We start from the raw sequence: 12,752 nt of genomic DNA, 5'->3' as shown, positions 1-12,752 counted from the left end.
ACCCAACTTAAATGCTCCCATCTCTGAAAAACTTTCCCTGACCTCTGTGTACTTGGCACAGATATTAGGCCTTGCCTCTCTGTGTTAGTTATTTAAGTGTTTTCCTGGTTTTTACTTAACCATGAGTTCTTTTATTTTTTAATTTTTTTTTTTTTTTTTTTTGCGGTACACGGGCCTCTCACTGTTGCAGCCTCTCCCGTTGCGGAGCACAGGCTCCGGACGCGCAGGCTCAGCGGCCATGGCTCACGGGCCCAGCCGCTCCGCGGCATGTGGGATCTTCCCAGACCGGGCAAGAACCCGCGTCCCCTGCATTGGCAGGCGGACTCCCAACCACTGCGCCGCCAGGGAAGCCCTATTTTTTAATTTTTAATTAATTTTTGTTGGAGTATAGTTGATTTACAATGTTGTGTTAGTTTCTGCTGTACAGCAAAGTGAATCAGTTATATATATATACATATATCCACTCTTTTTTAGATTCTTTTCCCATATAGGTCATTACAGAGTACTGAGTAGAGTTCCCTGTGCTATACAGTAGGTTCTTATTAGTGATCTATTTTATATCTAGTTATATATATATGTCAATCCTAATCTCCCAGTTTATCCCTCCCCACCCTTTCCCCCTTGGTAGCCATAAGTTTGTTTTGTACACCTGTCACTATTTCTGTTTTGTACATAAGTTCTTTGTAGCCTTTTTTTTAGACTCCACATATAAGTGATATCATATGGTATTTGTCTTTCTCTGTCTGACTTGCTTCATTAAGCGTGAATTCTTGGAGGCAGGAATCAGATTAGGCTCAGTTCTGTTGCTGGAAATAGTTTGTTGACTGACTACTTTGCGGAATGGAAAGCAGAAGAGACCGACACTGATGGGGTTGGGCCCCATCCTTGCAGGGGTCAATCCTAGGGCCTTTGTCCGAGATGGCTTGAGTCAATCAGTGCTTGCTGTGGCCTTTCTGTGTGCCTGAGCCATGCCTGACTGGCTGGGGACATTTTCACGGCCAAGACCCAGTGGGAAAGACAGTGGCATGCCTGGGGTGTGCCTGTCTTAGCAGTGGGGTGTGGCCAGGAGCAGCTGCTCATGGGGTGTCTCTGGGGATATCCTGGGGCATCTGGGAGGGAAGGGGGCTGGGGTAGCACAGTCAGCCGGTCCTGCTGGGATTTGGGGGAATTGCCAAGGAACCTGTGGTTCAGGAAAAGGGAGGGAGGACTCCAGTGTCTCCCAACTCCCTCTCTATAGCTGCTTGTCAGGCTCAAGGAGATGAAGGTGCCATCCAGTGCCAGTTCCACCGTCCACCCAGGCCCTGACCAGTGGACCAGGCTTTCCAGGACAAAGCCAGCTGGCCAAGGGCGCCCTCCAGTGGCCACCACAGGGGAGGCAGGAACCTGACTCCACAAAGGCAGGTGGTTCATTTATTCCACCTAATTGAACATCTTCATGCCGGGTTTGGTGCTGGGCACATGTTTCAATTTTAATTTTAAAGTATACTTATTGGGCTTCCCTGGTGGCGCAGTGGTTAAGAATCCGCCTGCCAATGCAGGGGACACGGGTTCGAGCCCTGGTCTGGGAAGATCCCACATGCCGCAGAGCAATTAAGCCCGTGCGCCACAACTACTGAGCCCGCACGCCTAGAGCCCGTGCTCCGCAACAGGAGAAGCCACCGCAATGAGAAACCTGCGCACCGCAACAAAGAGTAGACCCCGCTTGCTGCAACTAGAGAAAGCCCGTGCGCTGCAACGAAGACCCAGTGCAACCAAAAAAGTAAAAATAAATAAAATAAATTTTAAAAAAATACAATAAAATAAAATATACTTATTAATCATCTGGTAAATGGAAAGCTCTCTCTTGAGCGTTGATATGCGCTGGGGTGGGGTGGGGGAAGAGGGAATACAAGGAAGGGAGAAATTCCCTCACAGCAGCGATCCTCAACCTACACCGTCAACTAGACTCACCTGGGGAACTTGAAAAAACACCAACCACTGGGCCCCACCCAGACCAATTGACTCTGGAGGGTGGGGCAGAGGCACCAGGGGTTTGTAGATGTTCCCCAGGAAGAGTGAACAGGCACGAGAACTCTCTGGTTTGGAGAGTTGACTAAAACGTTTCCCGTCCGTCATTCTCACCCAGCTGCTGAGGTAGGTGTTATTCTCCCATTTCACAGATTAGGAGACTGAGGCTCAAGTGAACCTGCCCCTTTCCCCAGTTCAGTTAAGGACAGTTGTGGGGAATATGTCTCCCACAGCACAGGCAGCAGGGATGCAGCAAATACTCCTAAAAGATGGTCCCTGATCTCTGAAGAGACTCCCTTATAACAATAATGGTGTGATTGTTTGCTGTGATAAGAAAAGTACCCAAGGTTGTTGTCAAATAATTTTTTTTCCAGACAGAGAATTATAAAGGCAAAATACTGTGCACAAAAATCGCCTGCAATCTCAGCACTGTTAACCATGAGGAGTATGGGGTGGGGGGTGTGGGGACAGGTAGGAAAGGGGAGAGGGAAGGAGAGAGGGAGGGAGGAGGGAAGGAGCGGATTTATGGTAAGGCTCAAGGTCACATTGTAAATCAGGGCTGCGGAAGTGTGGCTCAGAGACCACTGGCATTATAATCTCCACAGTGCTTGTGAGAAATGCAGCATCCCTCAGGTCTCAGAATCAGACTCTGGAGAAAGATCCTGAGAAGCTGCATGTTTAACAAATATTCCAGGCTCTTCTTACAGCCACTGAAGACCAAGAGCCACTGCTGCTTCAAGCTTTCACTTAATACAAGAGGAAATACATCCTAGACCCCCATCACTTCTAGCGACTTAGGGGAGGGTTCTCACATATGGACTGATGTATTAAAATGTATGAAACCCACTGTTGAGATATCAACCAGCTGTCCTTGGGGACCTGGGCACATACTTCCCTATTGCACAGGCTAGTTGGGAAATGCAGAAACACTGCTGTGTCATCCCACACCAGGCCCGGCCCCCACGCAGCAGCCCCCTTGCCCCCCTTCTCCTTCCATGACTATAAACCAACCTCACTGGATCCTGCCAGCCAATCACAGCCCGAATAACCTATGATGTCACCAGCAGCCAATCAGAGCTCCTCACGAGTATATGCTGAATTCTGTCATCTTAATGAGGTGATGGAATTCTAAAGCAACGCCATGCTTTTCACAGAGGGACACTGAGGCACAGAGAGGAGAAGAGGCCCACGCAGGGTCACTTCACCAGGTGGCAGAGCCAGGACTAGAAGCCAGGACTTCTGCCTGTGGTCCAATGTTCTTTTGGGTGCCCAGAGCGCTGCCAAAGCCCACAGGGCCTGGGCGGAGGCTCCCCTCTCTGGATGGCTCCTGGCACAGGAGGTGAGGTCCAAGGCCCTGGCCCCTCCTCCCCACGGCTCTCCCTGCAAGCCCTCAGGGGTCAGAAACAGATCCCTCAGTCTCCGGAGTCTAGGGCCCAGAGGAAATGGCAGGGTAGTCGGGGCCCACGGTGGAGGGGGGTTGCCCCCCATCTCAGCCCTGGTCTCAGCTCAATGCCCCTCACCCCCGGAAGGAATTAGAGGCCAGACTGTGCCGCCTGCTGCTTAATGGGCAGATTACGAGAAGGGGGCCAAGACAAGGGTTCCTTTGTGGAGGCCCTGGCTTAGGGAGTCAAGTGACCACTTAGCACACACGTGGGCAGTGCCAACCCCTAAGTGGGCAGGGGCACTGGCCAGAGGACCCCAGAGAGTCCCACCAGTCCTGTGGCCAGACCTTTTGTGGGATCGCCTGACCAGCCTGGAGCCCCAACTGTGAGTAAGGGTTACCCCAGAAGGCTGGGCTGGGACATTGAGAGCCTTTGGGGTAGATAACCTGTACATGTGCACATGATGGATACACACAGGCAGCACACGTGCAGGTGTGCGGGCACCTGTGTGTCTGTGCAAAGGCCCTGAGGTAGAAATGAACTTAGGGAACACCAGGCACAGAGACAGCCAGTGCGGCTGCATCAGAGCAGGTAGGGGGAGGATGGGGTGCCAAACATCGCTTCAGTAAATTTTTATTGAGCACCACCTATGAGTACACAATAGGAGCTCCATTCCCAGGAGGGAATAGGCAGTAAACACGCAGGTAACATGCAAAATATAATGGCAGTTATAACATGATAAGTGCTGTGTAGAAAAATGGAGCAAGGCGAGGGGAAGAGAGGGCCAGTGGTGCTAGGATGTTATTTCCAGGTAGGGTGGCTGGGGGTATCCTTTCTGAGGAGGTGATCTGAAGTGGGAGTGAGCCATACAGTTAGATTAGGACGAGCATCCCCCAGGAAGGAGGATCAGCATGTGAAAAGGCCCTGGGGCCACCATTCAGTAAACATCTCCACCAGCCAGGCTCTGTTCTGGGCACGGGGAACAGGGTGGTGGCCAAGGCTGACCACGCCCCTTACCAGTTCTCACTCCAGGGTGATGGAGCTGGGGGAGCTACTGAACATGATGGGCTCATAACTCAGGAAGGAGCCCAGCATGTGGACATTTCTGTTGTTGCCTTTGTGGTACAATTTAAGGGCACAGACCTCTCTGTGTCTTCTGTGCCAAGGCTATGGACGGTCCCTGAGCTCACTTTCCTGGATTCTTGGAGGTCACCTCACCGCCCCCCTCCCAGTGTCCAGATGGGAGAGCTGAGGCCCAGAGAAGGGAAGGGTCCTGGATAAGGTCACTCATGTGTCCTGGACAGATTCTGAAGAGGTCCCTACTCCTTCCTGGCCCCCCCCATCAGTATCCCTCTCTGTCTGTTCACCAGCACCCAAGCCCACCTGCTGCAGCTCAGTGCCTGGCCATGACCGTCACCTACTCGAGCCAAGTGGCTAATGCCCGTCTAGGTTCCTTCTCCCGCCTGCTTCTGTGCTGGCGAGGCAGCATCTACAAGCTGCTCTATGGCGAGTTCCTCATTTTCCTCATCTGCTACTACATCATCCGCTTCATTTACAGGTACTGGGGGACAAGCCAGGGCTTGGAGCTCCTGGGTGCCTCCCAGCCATCTAGGCGGCCAATGCACGAGACAGAGAAGGCTGAGCTGGGCTTGTGGTCAAGCCGTGGGGCCTGAGGCCTGGGGGCTGGGGAGGAGAGAAAAGGAGGCAGCCTTGGGGGGCAGCTCAGTGTAGGTCGGAGCATCTCAAACACGCTTTCTTCAAATCGAGGGAGGGGCATCGGAACCCAGGCCTTACCTAGTCCCACTCAGTCAGCCTGTTTCCCTGAATCCCACATAGTCTCACAGGCCCATAACATACTTTTTTTTTCCCAATAAAAATGTGTATTTAAACGATAAAAGACAGCTAAAACCACAGAATATATGATAGCATTTTTAATGGAAAAAGCATTAATGATGGCAATGCATTGACAAATATCAAACACATAAACCTCTTGAGTTCATAATGATAATCCTAATAACAAAGCATGTTCACAAAGCAATTCCATTGCTCTGTGCTCTGCCGATTCATCCCTCCCTACCAGATATTTTTTTTTAAAGACCGAACACTCATTTCAACCTGCTTTCAAACAACTGTCTTTTGGATCCTTTAAAAAGGTCAGTGGTGCCTAAAGCTGACCCCTTCAGCAGGACCTTCCTTCCTCCACCTTATAGAAAACCTCCTGAGGGTTTCTCCTCCAGGCATGGAGCAGAGGGCCCATTGGGGTTTCAGGGCGGCGGGAGAAAGAGGGGGACCTGGCTCAGGCCAGAGGAGGGGCCCCAGGCAGGCCAGTGAAAGGGATAGGGAGGTGAGGCTGCCACCCTCCTACCCCGGGCCTGGCTGGACCTGGGACCGGTCTCAGCCATCCCCTTCCAGTATCTACACATCTTTCCCCCCACCCCCCGCCTCCCCCAGGATGGCCCTCACGGACGATCAGCAGGTGATTTTTGAGAAGCTGACTCTATATTGCGACAGCTACATCCAGCTCATCCCCATTTCCTTCGTGCTGGGTGAGCTCCCCCTTCCGCGTGTTGGGGTCCCAGTGGCTGCTCCAGGCTCCAGACAGGCAGATCATGAAGAGCTAGCTGGGGAAGGCCAGTGGCATGTCAGCGCCTCTCGGTGGTTCAGGGCAACGGGGAGCCTGCAGCCAGAGGGACTGAAGTTAGACATTAGGAAGGCTGTCCTGCTGTTAGCACTCAAGACCCCACTTTCTTTTTTTAAATTTTATTATTATTTTAAACATCTTTATTGAAGTATAACTGCTTTACATTGCTGTGTTAGTTTCTGCTAAGACCCCACTTTCTGAGGGCAGCGCCGACATTACAGTAGTCTCTGGAGCCTTGCGCAGGAGGGGAGGTATCTGGCGGATTTCTGGGAAAGCAAGCGGGGCCAGAGAGAGAACTCAAGTCTCTCGTGCCTTCACGCGAAGCTCTGATGGTCTCCCCTTCCCGAGCGCCCTCCAGGAGGGTTGGTGCTGGGCCCGGCCCCATTAGAAAGATGGAGAAACCGAGGCGTCGCCCTCGCTGGGCTCTAGCCGCAGCGTGGGCCTTCGCCCCTCGCGCCCCCGCCCCCCTCCCGCCCAGGCTTCTACGTGACACTGGTCGTGACCCGCTGGTGGAACCAATACGAGAACCTGCCATGGCCCGACCGCCTCATGAACCTGGTGTCGTGCTTCGTCGAGGGCAAGGACGAGCAGGGCCGGCTGCTGCGGCGCACGCTCATGCGCTACGCCAACCTGGGCAACGTGCTCATCCTGCGTAGCGTCAGTGCTGCGGTCTACAAACGCTTTCCCAGTCCCCAACACCTGGTGAAAGCAGGTGGGCGGGGCCTGGAGAAGCAGTGGGCGGAGCCAGAGGCTGACAAGGGCGGGGCCGGAGCTGCAGATGGGTGGAGTCAGAGGCCCCAGGGCTGAGGATTGGGTGGGACCAGGAGCGGAGTGGGGTCGAGACCTGGGATGGCGGGGTGGGGGTGGGGGGCGGGGACCTGAATTGGGCGGGGCGAAGTCAGGGGTCTAAAGGTGGGGAGAGGCCAGGAACCGACTCTAGGAGGATAGGGCTTTGAGATAGGGCTAAGGCCTCTTGAGGGATGAGGGAAGAGTGAGGGTTGAGGGCCAGAGTGGGGCTTTGGGAACTGGGAACTGCCCTTCCCCTTCCTGTTTTCCGGTTTCCAGTCTGTACGTCAGCAGTCTCACTCTCTGGCCTTGCCTGACCTGATCCTGGTTAATAAGACAGATCCCTCTCACGTACTCAGCCCAGAGCAGCACATAGTAGATACGACGCAGTGATAATTTGTTGAAAGAAAGAGGATCGCAAAGGAGCTCTGAGGTCCCTATGGGCTCAGCAGGGACTTGGTTTGAACTCTGGGTCCCACCCAGCAGCGCCTGGCCAGCCACCCCTTCTGCAGGTTCCCCTACCCACTGTCTTCTCCACTCTACCCCGCAGGCTTTATGACCCCCTCGGAACACAAGCACTTACAAAAACTGAGCTTGCCACACAACTCATTCTGGATGCCCTGGGTGTGGTTTGCCAACCTGTCAACGAAGGCCTGGATTGGAGGTCGAATCCGGGACCCTGTCCTGCTCCAGAGTCTGCTCAACGTGAGCCCGCTACACACATGGGGCTGCTGCAGCGCGGGGAGGGTCACGCCCCACGTGGAACAGGTTTTCTGCAAAGAGGAACTTTGAGCCTCTGAGGGTCTTCCCAGAGCCTACCTTGGGACTGTAGGATCTTTTCCAACAGGATTCCGTGGCCCAAGGTGGCCCCTTTCCAATTTCCCCTCCCCTCCCCTCTCTAAAGTGAACCTCTGAGATCCTGGTTCCTTTTTGATATTGAGGAGGCTGAGGCACAGAGAGGTTAAGTGAGCTGTCCATGACCACACAGCCAGGGCTGGACCATGAGCACGAGACCCTGGTATCTGCGGAAGAGCTGGGGGGTGAGCCTGGGAGAGCAGGTGATGGTCAAAGGCCCAACCTTCCCTCCTGCCCCCCTAGGAAATGAACACCTTGCGTACTCAGTGTGGACAGCTGTATGCCTACGACTGGATCAGTATCCCACTGGTGTACACTCAGGTGAGGACTAGGCTGGTGAAGCTGCCCCTTTGGGAAACTGAGGAGGACCCGGGAAGCAGCCTATGATGGGAAGGGCTCACTCAGAGGCTGAAGAAGAGGCTCACCCTGGGGAGTCAGGTCTGGACTTTGCAGGTTGTCTCTAGTGCCAAGTTCAAAGAGTCCAGGTCCCTGCCTGGTCCAGGTGGTGGAGGCAGTGTGATCATCCCCATTCTAAAGGGGAGACCACAGAGCCTGGGGAGCTTCCTGATCGCGCGGTCCCCACGCAGCCCATCTCTGCCGACGCCGCCTCTGCCTCCCAGGTGGTGACCGTGGCGGTGTACAGCTTCTTCCTGGCTTGCCTGGTGGGACGGCAGTTTCTGAACCCAGCCAAGGCCTACCCCGGCCACGAGATGGACCTCGTTGTGCCCCTCTTCACATTCCTGCAGTTCTTCTTCTATGCTGGCTGGCTGAAGGTAAGCCTCCCCGGGACAAGGCCAGCTGTGGCCCAGGGAGTCATGGCCAGTTAGGAAAGGAGGGGCCCTACATAGTGGCTTTGGAGACAGTGGTCAGGCGAGAAGGGCATCGCTGAGGGGGGTGGAGAGGTGGACATGGCAGGAGCCAAGGTTTAAGGGTGGGAGCAAGGCTGCGAGGGGTTCCACCTGAGGACTTCCAGAGCCTCACCTACCCTCAAGGTGGCTGAGCAGCTCATCAACCCGTTCGGAGAGGATGATGATGACTTTGAGACCAACTGGATTGTCGACAGGAGTTTGCAGGTATGACGGGAGGAAGAGAGCCTGCCCCATAGTCCCTCCCCAAACTGGACCCGGGGGGGGGGCCCACAGTTCTGTAGGGAGGCCTCACAGTGAATGGCCCAACCATTTACTCACAGGATTCTCAGCCTAACTATTGAGGCTACAGGCTGCATCAGTCTCTCCATTTCACAGGAAGGGAAACTTGAGGCCCAGAGAGAGAGCAGTGACCTCTCCAAGTCACCTGGCAAATTCATGGTCCTGCTTGGGCTGACCTGTTGGACTTCTCCTTCTGTCCCCGATGACCAGGTGTCCCTGTTGGCTGTAGATGAGATGCACCAGGACCTGCCACCGATGGAGCGAGATATGTACTGGAATGAGCCAGAACCACATCCCCCCTACACAGCCGCTTCTGCCCAGTCTCGTCGGCCCTCCTTTTTCGGCTCCACCTTCAACATCAGGTGGGAAGTGCCAGGGAACCACTTCGGTGGGTAGAAAACCCCAAGTGCGAGGGCCTGAGAGCTTAGAATATATTAGTTAATGCATATTGGGTTCCTATTGAGTGCTGGGCGTTGTACTAAGCTCTTTACATATATTAGCTATTCCCCCCCCCCTCCAATAAATTTGGTTTGTTTTCTCCAGTTTTCAGATGATTAAGACCAGGTTCAGAGAGGTTAAGTCAGTTGCCCAACCCAAGGTCACATAGCTAGCAAGCAGCACAGGTGGGCCAGGTATGTCTGGGTCCAACTCCACACCCTTAACCCTTACCTTGTGCTGTGTAAGGACTCTTAAAGCTATAAGGGATCTTAGGTAGTCTCCAATCTAAGCCCCACCCCTTATCCAGAGTTGAAAACCGAGGCTTAGAGAGAGAAGGGACTTACTCAAGGGCAGTCAGTGATTAGTGATGCATCTGGGATGTCAGGGCCTGGTTCCTGACTCTGGTTCAGAGCTATGTTTCCTGATAAGCCAGGGTGTTGGCATGGGGAATGGGAGTGGGGCTCCCTGGGCAAGGGAGCGAGCAAGAGGCTGGGTCATCACAGGGACCTTCGGAGCAGACTTCTTGCTACAGAGTACGGGCCTCAGGTCAGCCCACAGCAGCCACATTTTCCCCCACATGGGTCCTCTTTCCCTGATTTGGTTAGAATCCCTTTTGAGCTGTAGCTGGGCCATGGCCGGCTGAAGAGGCGCCCCAGACAGCTCTCTCTCCCTAGGATGACAGAGTGGAGAGGACTTCGGAGAGTGTTTGCTGCATCTCGGGGTCTATCCCATCAAGGTGTTCTTCCACAGTATTAAAAGCGCTGTTCTCTTTTTAAGAACCGAATATCCTATTCAGCTGTAATTAGAATTAGCTAGAGTCTCTAGTTGGTGTGAGGAAGGTTTGGATAAGAGATCAAATGATCAAGGATGGAGGCTTGCTTAGGTCAGAAACATTGCTGGAGGTCGCCTCTGAGTTTTCCATGGTTGGTAGCCCAGCTGCTGGGGAAGGAGGATAACAGAGAATAATAACACATAGACCTTGCCTCCAAGAAACACACGATTTAGTGAGGGAGTTCAAACCCAGGGCCCAGACTCTGGATACAAGGTACAAAGTACTGGATGCCTGGGCAAGGGACAGAGTATAGAACAGAGATCACCTTTGGCTGCCTGAGAGCTGGCCTCCAGCTGGACCTGGAGCTGGGCCTTGAAGCATGGGGAGAATTTGGACATGGGCAAAGGTGGCCACATTCACGGGTGGGTAGGCTTTCTCTTGCAGAGTAAAGGCTTTAGGCTCCCAGGAAGCCAGACTTCTCTCTGGGGGGATACTGCTCCCCAGCGGGAACCACAAACCCCTGGCTCACTCAGTGACTCCTGGGCCTCACGTGACCCTCCATACCTGGGGAAGAGCTGTTCAGACAGCCTGGAGTGAGGGGTTTCAAAGGGAAAATGTGGGTGCTGAAGAGGAAGCCCTGAAATACCAGGCTAGGGAGTTTGGATGTTAACATGGGCAAGAGGGAGGAACCACAGAACAGTGAGGCGAGCTCGGCCAGGAGGGATTCATTGAGAGGTACAAGATGGATCAGCAGAGAGGCGAGTCAAAGCTGAGGTAAGGAAGACTGTGTCCTGGGCCTTGGGCCAGAGGGAGAAGAGAGGGTAAGGGAGAAGTCAAGTCAGGCTTCAGGCCGTTGTCTGCCCACTGACCCCCGAGTCTCCTGTTTCTTTCCAGTCTGGATAAGGAGGATTTGGAGTTCCAGCCAGATCCGGAGGAGGAGGAAAGTGCTCACACTGGCATCGCCGGCCGCTTCCGAGGGCTGCAATCCCACGACCGCCAGCCCCCCAGGACAAACTCAAAGACCAAACTACTGTGGCCGAAGACAGAAGTCCTCTCCCACGAGGGCCAGCCCAAGAACCTCGGGGGAGACGGCCAGGACACCAGTGATCAGGAAGACGTCAAGGCCTGGAAAGGGGAGGATGCCTTCAAGTCCGCCGTGCTATACGGGAGGTCAGGCTACCACAGTGCCCCCCAGACACCCCTCAGCCACACCCCTATGGTCTTCCCACCTGGACAGTCAGCACCCTCAAGTCTTCGCAAAGTCTCAGGCATGGATGACACCGTCAAAGACCAAAGCCTTCAGCCTCCAACTCCCAGGTCCAAGAAGAGCTTTGAATTGCTCCCAGAGAGTGCTGGGGCCTCAACGGAGCACCCGGAAGTGAGTCACATGAGGAGGAAAACTGTTGAGTTTAACCTAACAGACATGTCAGAGGCCCCTGAACATCTCAGAGAACCGCATTTGGGACAGTCGACAAGCAACATACACACTATACTCAAAGATCGTGGCGATCCCTACTGGGCCTTGGAAAACAACAGGTCTGTCCTCTACCCACACCAGGGTCACTGAACCCCCCAGCCCACCAGGGGTGGTCCCCACCAGCTTCCGCTGCTCTGAAGCCCACCCTACTCCCAGTTTTCCTATGGCTCTGTGGCTGCCAGGCCATGCCCAGCACTGGCGTGGGGCACACACCTGGCCGCCACAGCAGGGGCTCTAGGGAAGTGTTGGCGACTTTCGCTTATTTCACCCGAGAGCCTGACTCACCAAGACTTCTCTGGGGCCCAGGGATAGGAAGACGAGGTTTGCACCGACAAGAGTAACGGCAAAGGGCCACTAGGCCAGGCTTACATGGGCTGACGATACCAGTGGGCCCAGCTCACCTTAAGCAGGGGTGGCAGACACAGAAACACAGGCAGAACTCGGGGCTCTAGACTGTAGCCCAAGAACTCGACTTACTGGCCAGGCTTAGCTGGGAGGTCGCATGAGCCCTCCCCCATAACCAGTGGTGGCTCTGAAGCCGTCCTGGGAAGGGTGCCACACTCCTGGGAACTGGCAGATGAGGTGGGGGACAATCCAGGTCCCTTGGGGCATCTTACTGCTTTGGGGACCTCACCAAGACTTCTGAACTTAAATGAGCTCTTCATGCATTTTTGAGGTCAACCTAAAGTTGTCACGGTACCACCAGATGTTTGCCTTTATTCCAGATTCCCCAGATGTTCACTCACCCAATTAGACCCAGCCCCCCACCCCAGCCCCCCATCACGATGTGAAAGGGAAGTGTAACTTCTCATTTCTTATTATTCTCAAGCAGTTATTCTGAGGTCAGAATACCTAACTTTGTATTGAAAACTGAAAAGGCTGAAAAGGCCTACCACCTGTCATACTTCTCAGGGCTAGCTGGAAACTTACAAATCACTGTGGCTGGTTTAGGAAACAATGTTAATGTAGTTGGTTAGCAAGGACCCAGACGGCTCCCCAGTCTTCTAACACTACTCACTGGTTAATATTCAAGATGTCTCAACCTCTTCCCTCCTACTGCAGCTATTTTCCTATTGAAATGAAGGCCTTTCCATACTCATGTAAACTTTCCTCAAATTCTCACTAGGGATGAAGCACGTTCCTAGCCTGCTTCCCAAGGGGGATGCTTCACCGGCCTGGTCCTACCTGCGTGTACACCAGCAGGACACTGATCCAGTCATAGCCATATAGCTGTCCACACTGAAGA

The 12,752-nt window shown here is 53.9% G+C and overlaps 1 protein-coding gene across 1 annotated transcript; it reads left to right on the top strand.

Annotated features, from left to right (window-relative positions):
• Window positions 1-4,768: 4,768 nt before the first annotated feature.
• Window positions 4,769-11,660, top strand: BEST1 (bestrophin 1). Its single transcript, XM_079930390.1, has 9 exons — window positions 4,769-4,947; window positions 5,841-5,935; window positions 6,509-6,742; window positions 7,367-7,521; window positions 7,915-7,992; window positions 8,292-8,444; window positions 8,664-8,744; window positions 9,030-9,181; window positions 10,924-11,660. The coding sequence occupies exons 1-9, from the start codon at window positions 4,796-4,798 to the stop codon at window positions 11,594-11,596; spliced, it is 1,773 nt and encodes a 590-aa protein (XP_079786516.1). The 5' UTR covers window positions 4,769-4,795; the 3' UTR covers window positions 11,597-11,660.
• The last annotated feature ends 1,092 nt before the right edge of the window (window positions 11,661-12,752 follow it).

This window comes from Stenella coeruleoalba (assembly GCF_951394435.1).
Source record: "Stenella coeruleoalba genome assembly, chromosome: 8".
Lineage (NCBI taxonomy): Eukaryota > Metazoa > Chordata > Mammalia > Artiodactyla > Delphinidae > Stenella > Stenella coeruleoalba.
The sequence above is the reverse complement of the archived record's forward strand: the minus strand, read 5'-3'. Positions and strand labels throughout refer to the sequence as shown.

What these genes read in the sequence shown, in the direction of transcription:
- BEST1 (XM_079930390.1), top strand. Translation starts at nt 4,796, where the DNA reads ATGACCGTCACCTACTCGAGCCAAGTGGCTAATGCCCGTCTAGGTTCC. An exon ending in ATCATCCGCTTCATTTACAG is followed by an intron (nt 4,948 to 5,840) that starts GTACTGGGGGAC and finishes CGCCTCCCCCAG; the next exon opens with GATGGCCCTCACGGACGATC. An exon ending in CCCCATTTCCTTCGTGCTGG is followed by an intron (nt 5,936 to 6,508) that starts GTGAGCTCCCCC and finishes CCTCCCGCCCAG; the next exon opens with GCTTCTACGTGACACTGGTC.